Source organism: Cyprinus carpio, chromosome A25, assembly GCF_018340385.1.
Source record: "Cyprinus carpio isolate SPL01 chromosome A25, ASM1834038v1, whole genome shotgun sequence".
Taxonomy (NCBI): domain Eukaryota; kingdom Metazoa; phylum Chordata; class Actinopteri; order Cypriniformes; family Cyprinidae; genus Cyprinus; species Cyprinus carpio.
Window position 1 is genome coordinate 15,916,939 of NC_056596.1, and position 17,306 is coordinate 15,934,244.

Below are 17,306 nucleotides of genomic sequence, written 5' to 3' on the forward strand. Positions count from 1 at the left end.
GTTTATATTATGCTTCTCAGGTTAAATGGTCTTAATGTTGTTTGCGTGTTGAAATTTTTAAACCCAGTTTAAAGTTTGACCTTTTTGAACTCTGTACTCAGTTATGTTTTCCTCCTTGCAACAATGAGACAATGTGTAAAGTGGAGTGTTTATTTAATATTTAAATTATTGCTGTCATCAATTCTGATTTCACATTCAGAGGTACATGGCACAAGCACAGCATGATTAAATATAACACAAGGGTCAGGTATTTCTGTATAAATACACATTCACTTGCATAAAACCATCATGAACCATCATATCAGGAACCCATGCCCTTTAATTGATTTAAAAGCAAACCTACATGACAGATCTGCCTTATTGGTAACTGCATTTAACAAGCACTTGAAGCCATTCATTTTACCTTTCTACCATAATTTAACCTTCATAAAGGCACCATTGATGCATTATTCTCAGAGGTAACCACTTAATGACAAACAGGATTGCATATACATAGTTTGTATTGTAAACAAGTGCAGTGATTTTATGCATAATGCTTCACAGGAAGCCAATATAAAGTGTTAAGTGCTATTGTTGTCAGATGGACAACTGACTTCACATTGGCTGCTGTGAGAATATAAGATAAGCAAGTATTGTAGGAAGGACTAAACTGTATCTTTAACTTCCGTGAAAAGTTTCCTTGAGCTCACCCCTCATTAAATCTGAAAGTGTGTTTCAAAGCTGCAGCTGTAACAGAGCCTGCAGAGAAAATATAGCTCCTGTAGAGGTGATGCTGTTTCATCCGGTACCTGAGTTACAATCTCAGCTGCATGAAGAGGTTGACCTGACACGCCACGCTCTCCCTCAGCTTCATTTCATCTTCTGAACCTACAGCCACTCCTGGTAATCGGGTAGAGCCGTTTTCCCCGAGGATGCAAGGCAGGCTGAGGAACACTTTGGAACCGATTCCACCCCAACCCTGAAAGAATTGGAGGCTTGCATTTACATGATCTCAAAATTAACAGACACAGATTAAAAAGAGCTTTTGACAATCTAGACAATTTAGCTGAAACATGTTAGAATTGGATTTTTGCATTTACATGATCTCATAAAATTTCTAAACACTTCCAAAAGTTAGTTGCATGTTAATGTTTTAAAACAGTTGTGCTTAACCTTTTGGGTTGAAGGCCCCCTATTGCCCAACACTTTATTTAAAGATTCCCTCATATAAGCTATGTTCTGCTGTAAATACGACAGCTGCTTGTTTTCAAACTATGAATGTAAATATATTAATTAATCTCAATTCGTTTTGTGACTTCAGAATTTAAGAGCTGTATGTCCTTTAATAAAACAAAAAAAAGCTGCAACGTTGTTCTTTGTTGTTTTTAAAAGTATATCCAGTTTAGACATTGATTTTTTTTTTTTTAAGAATTCTAATTAATTTTAAGTGATTGTTTTAATGTAAATCAATTGAAGTCCTGACCACAAATTTACTGAATACATATTATTCTACAAGGTAGGCAACTAACCTCAGCCAGTGTTGTGACGGAGTGTATCTTCTTTTTGTCTGTTACAATGCTGTGAGTGATGTCAGCAATGGACAACCCGACTGACCATGACCTCTGACCTCTGCCTTTGAGCATCTCTAATGCCCTGAGAACATATCAAACAGTTCACACTTCATCATGCAGTAACAAACCATAAATTAACAATTCTTTAAAATTCAACTGGAAATTATATGAAAAATATCTGGATGCTGATATTTTTAACCCATACCTGTCCATTAAGGGTTTGGTGGAGTTGGACACTGGAGTTAACGCTTGTAGTTGGTCAGTTCCTGGCCCCATATTACCCCACAATGCCACTGATACACAACCAGAGAGAGCCATCACATTAATTACTTAAAACCAGACTCTGACCTCAGAACATTACTGTACATCCGAGGTGTTAATATGACCTCATGCAAATTGTTAGCAATTTAACAACTGTTACAGCAGAAGCGGGTCCACATTTGTGTAGCAGTGCTTATCTAGAATAATTATCCACTTTTCAATTCTACAAATCCTGTTTCAGGGTTTATGCACGTCTTATGAATAAAAATTCAAGACTTTTAAGACCAATTAAGAAAATATTAGGAATAAATTAAAGCAAGACCAATAGATCACTATGTTCTCTAAATGTAGATGTCTAAGGAGAACACAATGAATTGTATTAGCAACACTTCAAAGTTTGAGTGCCTTCCAGCCGTACTTTTACTGTACCTTCTGATCACTGTACAAAAGTTGTGTTATTTCTCGCTATTTTTGTTTGGGTTTTTCCAGTGCAAATGCTTAAAAAAATCTTAAATCAAGATAAATGCAGAGATGACATGATAAGAAGTTTTGTTTTCTGGGAAATCTATCAAGAAAAGTTCTCAGAAATGTTCTGTTTCTTCTCATTTTAAACGGACTTACTTAATTTTGATATACTTCTCAGAAAGCAAGACTTTGTATCTTCAGTTTGCAATTCAAATTAATTTATTTTGATATAAGGATGTTTTGATATTTGTATTGGAAATCCAAACAAAAATAATAACATTTAATGGCATGAATTTTTGAATTTAAGATTTTCTGCTCCTATTTTAAGAACTTTTAAAGGGATAGTTCACTCAAAAATGACAATTACCCCATGATTTACTCACGCTCAAGCCATTCTAGGTGTATATGACTTTTTTTCTTTCAGACGAATACAATCTGAGTTATATTTAAAAATATCCTGACTCTTCCAAGCTTTATAATGGCAGTGAATGGGTGTTGAGATTTTGAAGCCTACAAAAGTGCATCCATCCATCATAAAAAGTGCTCCACACGGTTCTGGGGGGTTTATAAAAGCCTTCTGAAGCGAAGCAATGCATTTTTGTAAAAATAATATCCATATTTAAAACATTTGGACTTCAAAATCTTAACACCCATTCACTGCCATTATAAAGCTTGGAAGAGTCAGGATATTTTTTAATATAACTCTGATTGTATTCGTCAGAGAATAAAATCATATACACCTAGGATGGCTTGAGGGTGAGTAAATCATGGGGTAATTGTCATTTTAAGTTGAACTATCCCTTTAAGACTTGTGGAAAGACAAATTAAGAACCCCTGTGTTTGTTCAAATATGAGCTTGTGATCGACTCACCCTTGTTCTCAGAGAGTTCTCCAATGACCCAGGCCTGCTTTCCTGTGTTATTTGCCACCAGTGAAATGTTGATGATGTGAGACAGTCTCTCCGAGTCCAGATTACAGCCCACACCGATCACCTGAGTGGGCAGAAGATGACTCTGTCTCCAGGCAACGTGTGTCATAATGTCCACTGTGGACATAAAGGTCAAGAGGTCACATACATGGCCTACAAAGCAAGACTTTGCTGTCCGTTAGATTTAAGTTGAGTAATTGCTGACTAAATCGTGAAACAACATTCACTAAGACCAGAACCATTAATAAAGAAAATAAACACAACCCATTTTGAATTCCTGTTGTCTTTACGCAGAAGCTAAGCTAGCAGACTCTGTTTGCGAACCTGGTTGAGAGGCGACGAGCAGCACAGCTTTTGGACTCAGCTGGGCGAGACGAGGGATGATGGATCTGTACATGTCCACATTAGTCTGAACTACGCTCAGATATGACTGCTCATCACTCCAGGCATTGGCTGTGATCACCACCACCTTAGATCCCGCCGAGGCCGACAGGTCTGTGACATGAAGAAGAAACACACACTTGAGGAACTGAAACAATATAGACAGTAAAACTAAGAGCTAAAGACATGCAAAGACTTTGTGGTGACTGTATCTTCACTTATTATTATTATTATTAACCAAAACCATTAAAAAATTAATTTATAATTTTTTTATTATATATATATATTTTTAAATAATTAACTGAAATATATTCAAATATTTAAAAAATGAAATAATTTTCTCAAGTTGAAGGACTAAAATAAACTAAAACTTAAAACTAGTGTTTTTGTCATTTTATTAATTTATTATATGTCTACAACATTTAAAAACTGATAAAAAAAAAAGTAAAATTTTTTTTAATTCAAATACAAAAAAATATTATTCAAAATATAAGCAAAAACTAAAATATTATATAAATTAAAATAAATTAAAACTAATCATTAATGTCATAGAGGGCTAAAATTATTAATACATTATATCTAGAATTTAATTTGGATATTAATGTAATTGTGATATTTAAAAAAAAATCAGATTTTTAATATAAACTATACAATATCTTTAAGAGTATGTTTCACATGTACAAGCAAAATCTAAATAAAATAATAATTAAAAATTATTTAATAAAAAAAGTTTTGCTTTAAATACAACCATTTAAATAATATATTTTTTCTGTATCACATTAATGAGAATCAGCGCTGTTATCCCAAATTAAACATAAAAAACTTTTTTAATGTATATTTTTTTTACATTTACGGTATTTAAAATAATGCTGAAATTAAATAAAATAGAAATAATAGATGGAAAACTTTAAGAACTAAAACCCGAAAAAAGCTAAATATGAATATAAAGAAAAAACCAAACCAAATTAGAAAAAATAAAAGCTAAAAATATAAAAGTAAGAGCTATAATAATACTAGTATAGTATTTAAATAATATGGAAATATCAGGGATGGGAATTTGAAAATGTTTATAAAGGTCATGAAAATGATTGTCACATTGGAAAAAAAAAAATACAAAAAATAAATAAAAATACATTCTTAAGTAAAATATAATGGCATAATTCTTTCCTTTGATTTTGAGGTGAAATATGAACCAGACATGGATATACAATATATCATTAAATCCACCCTTGATTTTGCTAATTAAGATTTAATACCTGAGAAGTAAACTTTGCTGTTCTTTACATGTTAAAACTTATATTTTCCATGTGTGGTAATGTGTTCAGTGTGGTGATGAAAAGCACCTTTTGAGACCTCGACCTTTGGCAAACTGAAAATCTCCAAATCCATTGTGCCGCCTTTAGTTGAGCTCTCAGGGACGTCAATCAAAACCAGTTTGTCAACACAGCACTATGACGGAAAGTATGACAACACAGCTTGGTCACAAAAATGCGGTTATGTAAGCATAAGCTATTTCTGGCAAACAAAAAAACAAATATGTTGTTACTTTTGCCATAATACTCAACACAGCAGCGATTCCCAAATCTCCTCCACCAATCACAGAGACCTTAAACTCCTGATCAAGCCGATTTCCACCTATAAGAGCAAGTGCAGATGATCTGAATTCATAAAAGCGGTACTCAACATGTGCAGCTGAGTATTTTCATGTCCATCCCAGACAAACCTTCATTAAGGCTGAGGTTTGACACATAGGCCAGCAGATCGTTGGGACTGTCTCCCTGTGCTGCAGATCTGGTGCCCAGAGGAGGCTCCTCTTCAAACTTAGCAATCATCTCTGCCAGAAGCCCGTTCACAGATGACTTTGGCTGCAACAGTTATTATTATTAGTCATTTATTTTTAGATTTAAGTTTTAAATAACTTCCATTTATTTATTTTAATTATATATATACACATATTTTTATTATTTATTCATCAAGGGTTAGAAGTTTGTAATAATTACAGTTATTTTAATGGTTTTGCTCACCAAGGCTGCATTTATTTGATCAAAAATACAGTAAATGCAGCAATATTATAAAATATTATTACCGTTTCAAATCATTGTTTTCTATTTGAATATATTTTAAAATTTAATTTATTTCTGTGATGCGCAGCTGAATTTTCAACATCATTACTCCAGTCTTCAGTGTCACGTGATCTTCAGAAATCATTCTGATATGATGATTTGTTGTTTATTATCAATTATTATTGATGCTTAATTATTATTAAGGGTTCCTATTATCATCAATGTTTAAAACTTAATAAATTAATCAAAAGTGACAGTAAAGGCACTTGTAATGTACAAATTAGATTTCAGATAAACACTGTTTTTTTTACTTTCTATTCATCACAGATCCTGGTTTCTACACAAATAATAAGTCAGAAAAATTGTTTTCAACATCGATAATATTATGAACTATTATTAATAATTAAGTTCCAGTAATAACTGAGCAGCAAATCGTCATATCAGAATGATTTCTGAAGAATCACGTGACACTGAAGACTGGAGGAATGATGCGGAAATTTGCATCACATGAATAAATTACATTTTAAATTATATTCAATTAGACAATGGTTCTTTTAAAATGTACTAAAAATACAAATTTAGTTTACTGTATTTTTAAATCAAATAAAAACATCCTTGGCAAGCAGAAGAAACTTAGATAAAATTCTTTAAAAAAAAAAAAAAAAAAAATCTGACCTTTTGACATTATTATATACATATACAGTACAGGTCAAAAGTTTGGAAACATTACTATTTTTAATGTTTTTGAAAGAAGTTTCTTCTGCTCATCAAGCTTACATTTATTTGATCAAAAATACAGAAAAAAAAATATAATATTGTGATATATTATTACAATTTAAAATAATTGTTTTTAAATTTATAATACTTTAAATTATCATTTATTTTTGTGATGCAAAATTTTTAGGATCAATTATCACATGATCCTTTAGAAATCATTCTAATATGATGATTCATTATCAAAGTTGGAAACAGTTCTGCTGCTTAATATTTTTTCAGAACATGTGATACTTTTTTAGGATACTTTGATGAATAAAAAGTAAAAAAAAAAAAAAAAAAAAATAAAAAAAAGAAGCTATGTTTTTTTAAAATATAAATATTTTGTAATAACAATATACACTACTGGTGAGTAAATTTGGGGTCATTAATTTTTTTTTTCTTTCTTTTTTTTAAATAAAATCAATACCTTTATTCAGCAAGGATGTGTTAAATTGATAAAAAGTGATAGTAAAGAAAATATATTATTAGAATATATATTATTAGAAATTTTTTTTTTTTTGAATAAATGCAGTTCTTTTTAACCTTTTATTCATCAAATATATTAGACAGCAGAACTGTTTTCAACACTCATAATAAATCAGAATATTAGAATGATTTCTAAATGATCATGTGATAGACTGGATGTTACATGTGACACTGAAGGCTGGAGTAATGATGCTGAAAATTCAGCTTTGCATCACAGGAATAAATTATTTTTTTTTAAGTATATTCAAATAGAAAAACTATTATTTTAAGTTGTAATAATATTTCACAATATTACTGTTTTTTCTGTATTTTTGATAAAATAAATGCAGGCTTGATGAGCAGAAGAGACTTCTTTCAAAAACATAAAAAATAGTAATGTTTCCAAACTTTTGACCTGTACTGTATGCATGTATATATTATATATATATATATATATATATATATATATATATATATATATATATATATATATATATATATATATATATATATTATTATTATTATTTTAATAAATAATAAATAAATAAATAAATATATTTATTCTTTATTTCATTTATTTATTTATTTAATTAAAGGCTACTCAATAAAAAATATTTCTACAAATATTCTAGGAATCAGATAATGAGTTAACTGAATCAAAACTATTCTGCATATACTGTAAATACGGTTTGAGGTTCCCTCACATGGTCCCAGGTGTGCAGGCCTGGCAGGTGTATTCTGCCCTTCGAGTCCACGTGTTTACCCTCCCGTATCACCATGCTGGACGTGGGTCTCAGGAAGCAGACGGGAGGCGTGAAAGGAAAGGAATCCAAGAGCCACAGCAGGATGGGCAGGTTATAGGAGCGCCCTGTGAATACATGACCGTCCAGACAGACTCAGATATCAGGGGTCTTCTGAGCAGCTTTTCCTGCTTCAGATAAACCAGAGACAGACAGAGTCTCACCTTGATACCTGACCGGGATGTTTCCAACCAGCTTCAGCAGGTCCTTCTGCAAACTGTCACTAGATGCTGTAAAATACATCTCAACAATGACTCAGCAGAATTAAATAATCACAAACGATGCACACAATCACAGATATAGATAATATTCATGATATAACATTATAAATTAATATGTTTTATGCAGTAATTTTAATATAAAATTGAATAACACTCTACGGAATTAAACTCTGAACTCTATAACTAAGCCAGATAATGTGATTTCATATATTGTGATGTATTTAGAGCGACTTACTGTATGTTGCAGATATTAGTTTCATATCAGGATGGACCCGAGACACTTTGTTTAGCTCTTCAATAGCGACATCGCGGAATTTATACTAGGACGAAAACACGCAGCATGTTAGAGAAAAGCCTCTATATTTAAAGGCTGGTGGTAAATGTGGTTTTTAAGACACTGACTCGACTTTTCAAACAGGTTTAACCAGTGTCTATGGATCATCTCTAATTCAATGACTATATAAGATACACGTGAACAAGAACTTAGGAGTTAACGTTGCTCACCTTAGAGAGAACTTTCTTCACAGATTCCGAGTTGAAATCCATTTTGTTTGTTTGAGTAAAACCAAGTGTGAAACCGAGGAAAGCTAGAGCGGTTCAATCTCAACCGAGCAATGAAATGTAGCTTCCGCAAACACATTCCAGCTGATGCTGTCTGCTACGGCAAGCCGCGAGCGGCGAAGACAAACCAACACAGCACACCGACGGAGAGGCGGACTGATTTGTTATAATTACAAAATATAATTACTAAATTTGTTATAATTTTTTTTTTTAATTTTTTTTTTTAATTATTGGATTTTAATATTTATAAAAAGATTATAATATATTTTTATATGATTTTGTCATAAAATATTTTTCACAAGATTCACCATTATGAAAAGAAAAGAAAAAGTGCACGAGTTTAATAAACGGCATATTTGTTTGTTTGTTTATTTAGTTTTATTGAAGGCACGAGAAACAAGTACCGAACAAAGCATAGCATAAAACAATAGTCTGGTGCTAACAGGGGATCTGAGAACACTATCATAATAATTTAAACATGTTAATGACTTTTTGTTTTTGCAGTTTCAGAGAATAAAACAATCAAATTGTGAACGACGTAAAAACAATGAACAGCATAAACAATGGGGATGAATTTAAACATTTTTGCTTATGTAGACTTCAATTTTGCAGTAATATAAATAGGCTAAATTAACAATGCACGCAAGACCTTTGTTAGTTTTGTTTTCATAGGAAATATAATTTAATGTACAAACATATTTTGTACAGGTTTCTTCTTATTCATTATTTAGTTTTTTTTTCATAATTTTAAGGAAAATTAAGCCAATTATAGGTAAAAGTTACTTTGAAATGAAGAAAAACTGGATATTGGCAAAATATAAAACTGTGTATGAGTTATTGTCATATGGTCATTCAGAAAAAAAATGTGTAATATACGAAGAATATGTGAAATTTAATCAAATATGGGACCAATATCAAGTAAAAGTTTGTGTCCACCTCGTGAATGCTTTTGACAGCGTGTATTTTTATAATTTGATATGTATCTGTTGTTATTATTATTATTATACCTCTCCTGGCACATGCAATGGCATACAGCAAATATATTTAATACACAAGACATATTTCTGGTTACTACGCTATTGTTCAACAAATAAGTTGTCATGATGTAGAGCAGTGGTCTCAAACTCAACTCCTGGAGGACCACAGCTCTGCAGAGTTTAGCTCCAACTCCTGTTTGTTAGTTTCTAGTGATCCTGAAGCGCTTGATTAGCTGTGTTTGATCAGGGCTGGAGCTGAACTGTCCTCCAGGGATTGAGTTTGAGACCAATGATGTAAAGTGATAGAGTTTTGCCTTACATTAGTAATCAAATGGCAACCCAACACTACCAGAATTGTTTATCATTCAAATATAATTAATTTATGTTTTATTATTGTTGTGGGTAGGTTAAGTAGGCCTAATGCTGCTGGACAAAACTCAACCCCTATATCCAAATCAACTATTAACCGTTAAAACCGTGCACACGATTTAGGGCCCCGGGTCAATATATTGTTCAAGGGCCCCAGAAACCCTAGTGGCCCCCTGAATCCAAGTAACCTTAATTAGCACTTACCACATAATGTCGAAACAACTCCATTGACTAAGACAGAAGTAACAAAGCAGGCAAATGGTGTGTGAAATGTAATTTGCCTGCACCGTTAGATGTATTATATCTTATGTGCCTAGCTTTGAAGCGGATAATAAAGACATGATGGTGAAACTCCTGCAGCATTTCACTCTGGGCGAGAGCAAGTGGTAGCTGCAAACTAATAAAGGTTAGACTAATGAACTATCTGACTTATGTGCTGGTCAAAACAAATTCTGCTTCGTTTTTCATCATGACACATTAAAACCTACACCACTAACATTTTTGTTTGCGTATAGTGCTTCAAACGTCCAACACTGGTGGTTTGGATCAGTAACAAAAACTACTGATGGCCAATGTTATTCACAGCACTGGTGCTTCCAGATACTTCACAGAATACCACGGTTTTGCCATGTTACAAACGTTGACCAGTTATCTAGAGGAAGCAAGAAATGTTGAAATGTGAATGATGTCATTTGCATTACAAGCAGGTTGTGCTTTACATTACCATTACAGCAAAAACAAAGAATGAACAAATGACAGTACAACAGAATCTGTTAAATCTCTTTAACAAAAAAATACATTGGAAAGATGGCAGTCTTCTGTCTTTTTTCACCAATTAAATAGTACAAATAAAATAACTCTCCCAAGATCAGGACCAATCTGTACGTTGGTGCTTGAGATGTAAGGCTTCCACATCGATATACTTTCATGGTTTCTACAGATACAAAAAAAAACGCTATTGTGATTCTCAGATGGGCTCTTGATAGTGCAAACCTGCTCCCATGGCTTGGGCGTTCAAATAAATAGTGTAACAACGTCAGCGGCAGAAGGAAGGCATTTCCATTCCGCTTGGTTCCTCCCAACCAAATAAGACGAGATCAAAGTCAAGCACGGCAAACTAAATCTTTTTCCGCTTTGCTTTCATCGCTAGTTTTCTTTTCATCTCCTCCTCCTCCATACGCATCTCCTCTTCATCCTCCCTGATGCCCAGGCGTAAACTGAGGCAGAAACAAAAACAGGTGTAATTAAGGAACGCCATTTCCGACGGTCCTCTGCATAAAGGGAGAGAAGCGTTTTATTTCAGTCTATCGGAAACACAATCATCACGATCATTTTCTCTTCTTGGCATTCTTCAGCCTCATCTCCTCAAGTTCTCGTCTTTCCTCCTCCTGGTCCTCATACACTGCCAATCGCAGGCTAATCAGACAATCAGGGGCAAGGCAAGGCAAGGCAAAAAAAAACACACACACAAAAGAAGGCAATAGTGTGATGATTTGGTGAAAATGATGATGAACCAAAGCAGTTTGTCAGAACTAGTATTTACCCACTTGTAGTTTGGAGCTGAAATCTTACCTCCTCGCTTCCTCTTTCTGCTGGTCCTTCCAGCTGCTCTCCATAAATTTCAACGCATAATCGCTTTCATCTTTATATCTGTTAAAACAAAAGACAAATTTACCACAAAGTAGGCAAACTCCTTGTAATTTAAGGCAAAATACATTCTATGCAAATACGCAAACGCATAACTGGCGAGATCAAATACCAGCGTAGAGTATTTTTCAAGCCCAAGAATATTTTATGTAAATCTTAAGCTGGGTAAGAACTCACTTGGACTTGTCATAGCCAAAGATTTCCCTGATGTGTTTCGAAATTTCATCTTGGTCTTCTCCTTCATCGTCGATGAAGTCATCCATCTCAGAGTCAAAATCTTCCTCCTCCTCATACTTCCGTTTATAATTGGATGTTATGGGGGGCAACGCTGGTCCTTTAAAAATAGCAGGAGTAGATGAGATACAACTTCAAAAACGTAAGAATACACACAAGGCATTATTGTTGCTACCGATTACAAATTAAAGACAAAAATTATTTTTTATGGAACATGCTCGCGCATCCAGTGTGAAACAGGTGTCACGTACTCTACACAGTATTTTGAGCCATTAAAGGGCACCAAAATACGCTTTTGCATTGTTTATTTGAAGGCACAAGTGTTCAAACATTTTAGCGACTGCCGCACATACATTACTAACGTTTAAAAAAAAATACCGTGGCACCGGCAGTATTTTGAAGCCTTAGTATCGCGATACTATCATAGTACCGGTAAACTGTGCAACCCTAGTAGGAAGTACTTTGTGTTATTTTGGAACTGGGATGTGTTGAAACAGTAGTTCTCTTAATAATATTAACAAACAGAAATCATGACACACTTGGCAATTAGGAGGTTCTTACCACAACCCTTACCAGGAGGTCTAACCAGGATTCTGTGGCCTGTGGGTCCAACCACTGTCCTTGGGCCTTGAGGGCCTAGAGGTCTTGGAACCATCCCAGGTTTCGGTACAAAGTTTTTTGATGAAATAGTCTCTGAAACAACAGTGCACTGAGGTCTCCCAGGGCCAGAGCCCATGCCATTTAACGGTCTCCCAGAAACAACACCTCCCATCCTGCTTGGTCCATTTATGGAGGCCTTGGAGCTGCCAGGAACCTGCTGAGCTTGCAAACTACCACCTGGTCTTGGTAGCTTTGAGGGATCACCAGAAGAAGGTCGTACAAGTCCGTTGGTCACAGGCCGTGTTAAATGCCCTGGTTTTGCTTGCTTCTGAGGTTGCCCACCCCTGTCAGAGTTACTAGGTCTACCTTGCCCAGAGTTTTTGTGTGGTGCTTGACTTGGTCTAGCTGCACCAGGAGCAACTCCAGTGCGACTTCCTGAAATATTTGATTTCCCTTGAGGTACTGAGATATTCCCCTTCTTTGGGATAAGGTCACTTGAGGTTGTGGGCCTTTGGCCTAGTGAGGGTCTGGTTGGTGCTTGTTTCGATTGAAACGACGCACCATTCTTCATGGCAGCTTTACCATTTAAGGCACCTGAGGAGCCTGAATTTCTGTCTCCGTGCAGTTTGGCAGAACTTGGAGTTCTTTCACTGATTGCTTGAAGCTTTGGCTTTTTGCTGGTACTACTTGACTGGTACTTTTCCCCTGATGGCTTGGGCAATTTTTCATTTTTGCCATCTCGGTCTACATTTTTCTTTTGTGAATTTGAGCTGGGTTTGTGTCCTGAATTCTTGTCTGGTTTGGCGTCCTTCCCTCTATCCTGATTCTTAACTCTGCGCTCCATTTCGAGCTCCCGAATCTCCTCTGCTGTTCTAAGCCTCTCTTCGGGCTTCTTCACTACTTTAATTTCAACAGGTTCAAACTGCTTCTTTTCCGCAAGTTTCAGTAGGTCTGCAAAGTTCATTGATGCTGGTGGAGGCCTTACTGGAGCACTGGGTTTTTTCGGTTTGCTGTCAACTTTGTTGGAGGTCTCAGCTCGAGACTGAGGCTTGACAGGCATGCTTTGTTCTTCAGACTCAGAATCTGTTCCCTCACAGTCATAATTATAACCATCATCATCATCATACGTGTTCAAACTTTGCTGCTCTTCCGATCCATCCCCCTTCGACCTCCTCTTATTGGGCTGGTCTATGACAGGGATGCCGTTGTAACCTCTGAAATTGTCCTTGGTTCGTGAAGCCATTGCTCTTGCCTTCCTGTCTGATTTCAGCTCCACTCTTTTGGCCAACAGTTCCTCTTTTGCTTTCTTACTCTGTATTTCTAAGAAAGAGAATGAGAGAAACATCAAAATATGCATCATATGAGACGTACCATTATTTTCTCACCCTCACGCCTTTCCAAAACTCTATGGCAGGGGTGTCTTATCCTTCTCCTGCAAGGCCACTATCCTGCAGAGTTTAGCTCCAATACCGACCGACCCCATAAAGCCAACTATATTATATTTAATACGTAAACTTCTAAGGCCTCTATATTATCAATACTTTGCTGAAAAACTTCTTGTTAGGGGTGGGCAATATGGCAAAAATATCAAATCACGATTGTTTTCAGAAAAATCACGATTCATTATTTTATCATGCTTGTATACAACGTCCCCCCTCAGGTTGTGTTTCACGTGTCTATATGCTGTGAAATCTTTATTGATTCTTAAACGCATAAGAAAAACATTTATATTGTTATTAATATTTCAAGATAAACACTTAATGGACTGTGCCAACTTGGTTTAACTTGATTATCAATGAATATTTTAGTGAGTCTCAAATATGATCCATCAGGCTTTTGATAAATGTTTATTTGTTCATCTTTCAAACATCACTGTCTTGCATTGCATTATATGATTTGCCCCCACAATATTATTGGAGGATATTGATCAACAACTGATATGCATTAAATACTAGTTTTAAACAGTCTGCTATACTGTTATACAGATCTCACTGATTTATATTACAAGCTGCCAGAATATCATATTTCAGAATTTTGGCCATATAAATATCAGTAACTGCACCAAATTGCATATTTTCACTCAATTTGGGCCTCTGTGTTTTTTTAAACTCCACATTCTCCTCTATTAAAATGTATTAGCCTCATATACCAAATATGATACTCAAAAACATGTTTGCATTCCATTTCTAACAATTAGATTTTTCGGACTACAAGCTTTAGAGAATTATACACACCTGAACCAGCCAAACCAGGTCTCTAGGATTGCTAGAAACTTCCTGGCAAGTGTGTACAAATTGTTGGAGCTGTCAATATTTGAAAGAACTAACTAAATAAATAAAATTAGGTATTATAAAAGGGTTCCATATAACTTGTGTGCTAGAGTTATGTGATATACCAGAATAGAGCTGCACGAATCGGTGCAGCAATTTTTTAAATGCATTCAAAATAGTGGAGGTGGCGTGTGAGCTTTAGCACAAAGGCCTACATAGGCATGTGAGCACTTTTTAAAGGGATACCCCTAAATGAAAATTTTGTCATTAATCTCTTACCCCCATGTCGTTCCAAACCCGTAAAAGCTTTGTTCGTCTTCGGAACACAATTTAAGATATTTTGGATGAAAACCGGGAGGCTTGTGACTGTCCCATAGACTGCCAAATAAATAACAGTGTCAAGAAGACACTGTTTTGAAAGAAAACAGCGCATCAGAACAGCACCGCTGACACAGAAGAGCGTACGCCATCTGAATACAGCTCATATTTGCCAAAATGGCGCTACGCTTTTTTTTGGAGAGACACAGATGAGAGGAATTGTTGAATAAAGTCATTATTTTTGTTTTCTTCGTATACAAAAAGTTTTCTCGTCGCTTCATAAGGTTACGGTTGAATCACTGATGGCGGATGGACTATTCAGACGATGCTTTTCATACTTCCCTGGACCTTGACACTGTTATTTATTTGGCAGTCTATGGGACAGTCACAAGCCTCCCGGTTTTCATCCAAAATATCTTAAATTGTGTTCCGAAGACGAACAAAGCTTTTACTGGTTTGGAACAACATGGAGGTAAGTGATTAATGACAAAATTTTCATTTTTGGGTGGAGTAACTCTTTAAGCAGCCCTTTAAAGAAGCTTATAAACATATAGTTTCATGTGGGCTTCCCTTTCAGGTCTGTGTGCCATTTAATGCATTGAGATGCTGGGCGTCGATATATATAGTTAGCTCACGCATCATTGGCTGGTAAGATGTGTGTGGTTGTGATCCTAAAAAGTACAAAGATTATCCAATTTTTTGTGGACGTTGTTGTACCCTGCGTAAGCAAAGTCAATAGGCATCAGTCCAATGCGATAACATAACTAGAAAATACAGTCCAGGTCAAAATAACTGGATACTGGAACACAGAGTTTAAATTTTCATTATCTTAACAGCATCCGTTTCATTTTATTTATATGGAAAACAACAATCTTTTTGTAGTCTCACAGGTTGGCAATGGCGTGACAGCTAAACCAGGTTCAAGAAGAAAAGTGCACCTTTTTTCTTCTGCTCCACGGCCTGTTTTTTCAAGAAGGCCTGCACCGCAGCCGAATTAACTCCTTTGACTCTGACATCTTTCTTCGGTGGACCGGTTTTCAAGCTATACCGCTTCTAAAAAGGACAGACATGATTGAGAACCATAGCAATGCAAACAAGTGCATGTGAAATTACACAAACATTAAAAAAAAAACTTTTCTCAATACATGGTCAACATTAACTAATACTGCCCTAAATCAAGATTTACTGACATGTTACAGCACTGAATCTGTCGACCTCGATTACACATTTAAATCTACTATATTACAGACAATAAATGATGTTGTATGATTTGTCTCATGGGCATTTCTCTTACATACCGGTACGTTGCTGAGGCCTTGGTTTTGGGAGGCGATGGACAGCACGTTGTCGAAATCCATGATCCCTAACTGTCCACAGCTCACTTATTCAGCTAATAGCAATAGCTACCACTCACCAACTGACAAACACTAACCTCAGAGAGCTTCTGTGCCCGTAAACACAATCAACTGAAATCAGTCCTGATGTTAAAACCAAACGAGTTTTGGAGGAAGGAGAAGAAACTCACAGAGGAAACCCTCGATCAGATCAACTCCCTTCAGCTGCTGCTCGCCATCTGTTCAGCTGCTGTGCATTTAAACCCGTTAACTACGGAGAACCAGACAGATTCTACGAAAGGTTCCGTTATGTATTCGCTCTGTGATACCGGATCAGTTTCCCTAAACTGTCACTGAGCGGCATGAAACACTGAAGCTATAAAAACACCGCGATTGTGGAAAATCCTCGTTAGATCTGCGCTCGAGAGGCAACTACAAACCCACGTCATCCGGTTTACGTTGACACATTACTTCCGGTTGATTAAGAGACGCGGTTTCTTCTTCTTTCATAACACAATTACATAAGACATATATTTGTTCAGTACCTCTATATTATATGTTGGAAATCAAAAAAAAAAAAAAAAAAAACACAATTACATAAGACCTAAAACTGTAGATATTTAGTAGATAATAATTGTAGATAGGTTACTAAGCATAAAAACAAAAGTATAATTGTACCTTTCTAAGTTAAGACACATGCTTTACTTTCTTTCTTTTACTTTTTATTTTTTATAGACTGCAAATGGGATTTTTAAATGCAAATGCATTACTTTTAAAATAAGCTAAGCCACGTATAATTATATATAAATGTGTTTGTGTGTGTGTGTGTGTGTACAATACACACATACATTTACACAAACTGAATTGAAATGAGAACTAAAAATAACCTGATTCGTATAAATAAATAATGGATGTTACTAAATAAAAACTAAAACATAAAACATATGGCCAGCACAAGTTCAATATTACACTCTCAATAATTTTTTTATTTTTTTGCATTCTAAATATTTATTCTAGACAAAGCTTGCAATACCAAGACATCAGTTTGTACTTTAAGGCAATATTACCGACCTTTTAGGAAAACAGTGAGTAGCAATATTGATTAC

General features: G+C 35.1%; 2 protein-coding genes across 6 annotated transcripts; both read right to left on the reverse strand.

Annotated features, from left to right (window-relative positions):
• Positions 1-134: 134 nt before the first annotated feature.
• uevld (UEV and lactate/malate dehyrogenase domains) lies at positions 135-8,555 on the reverse strand. The gene is made up of 12 exons (XM_019098279.2): positions 8,395-8,555; positions 8,126-8,210; positions 7,834-7,899; positions 7,574-7,737; positions 5,309-5,450; positions 5,132-5,220; positions 4,929-5,034; positions 3,529-3,699; positions 3,148-3,321; positions 1,756-1,843; positions 1,509-1,632; positions 135-958 (listed from the first exon to the last, which is right to left on the reverse strand). Exons 1-12 carry the CDS (start codon positions 8,434-8,436, stop codon positions 794-796), a joined length of 1,416 nt encoding a protein of 471 aa, XP_018953824.1. The 5' UTR covers positions 8,437-8,555; the 3' UTR covers positions 135-793.
• A 2,011-nt stretch (positions 8,556-10,566) lies between these two features.
• On the reverse strand, positions 10,567-16,694 carry LOC109083494 (protein SPT2 homolog). 5 transcript variants are annotated; one of them, XM_042715705.1, is made up of 7 exons: positions 16,165-16,694; positions 15,805-15,919; positions 12,240-13,598; positions 11,622-11,778; positions 11,370-11,447; positions 11,124-11,213; positions 10,567-11,014 (listed from the first exon to the last, which is right to left on the reverse strand). In XM_042715705.1, exons 1-6 carry the CDS (start codon positions 16,222-16,224, stop codon positions 11,126-11,128), a joined length of 1,857 nt encoding a protein of 618 aa, XP_042571639.1. In that variant the 5' UTR covers positions 16,225-16,694; the 3' UTR covers positions 10,567-11,014; positions 11,124-11,125. The 5 variants fall into 5 exon arrangements, with proteins under 5 accessions (XP_042571639.1, XP_042571640.1, XP_042571638.1 ...); XM_042715706.1 differs by having other exon boundaries at positions 10,567-11,213; positions 12,252-13,598; XM_042715704.1 differs by having other exon boundaries at positions 10,567-11,213.
• Between the last annotated feature and the right edge of the window lie 612 nt (positions 16,695-17,306).

Bases quoted from the DNA above. Each gene is read 5' to 3' on its own strand.
- uevld (XM_019098279.2), bottom strand. From the start codon at position 8,436: ATGGATTTCAACTCGGAATCTGTGAAGAAAGTTCTCTCTAAG. The intron at 5,221-5,308 runs GTTTGTCTGGGA...TTGCTCTTATAG, and splicing joins AAACCTCAGCCTTAATGAAG to GTGGAAATCGGCTTGATCAG. The intron at 5,035-5,131 runs GTAACAACATAT...TTTCCGTCATAG, and splicing joins TGTTGAGTATTATGGCAAAA to TGCTGTGTTGACAAACTGGT.
- LOC109083494 (XM_042715702.1), bottom strand. From the start codon at position 16,224: ATGGATTTCGACAACGTGCTGTCCATCGCCTCCCAAAACCAAGGCCTC. The intron at 13,599-15,804 runs GTGCACTTTTCT...TCTCTTTCTTAG, and splicing joins CGTGGAGCAGAAGAAAAAAG to AAATACAGAGTAAGAAAGCA. The intron at 11,779-12,239 runs GTAAGAACCTCC...CTATTTTTAAAG, and splicing joins ACCTCCTGGTAAGGGTTGTG to GACCAGCGTTGCCCCCCATA.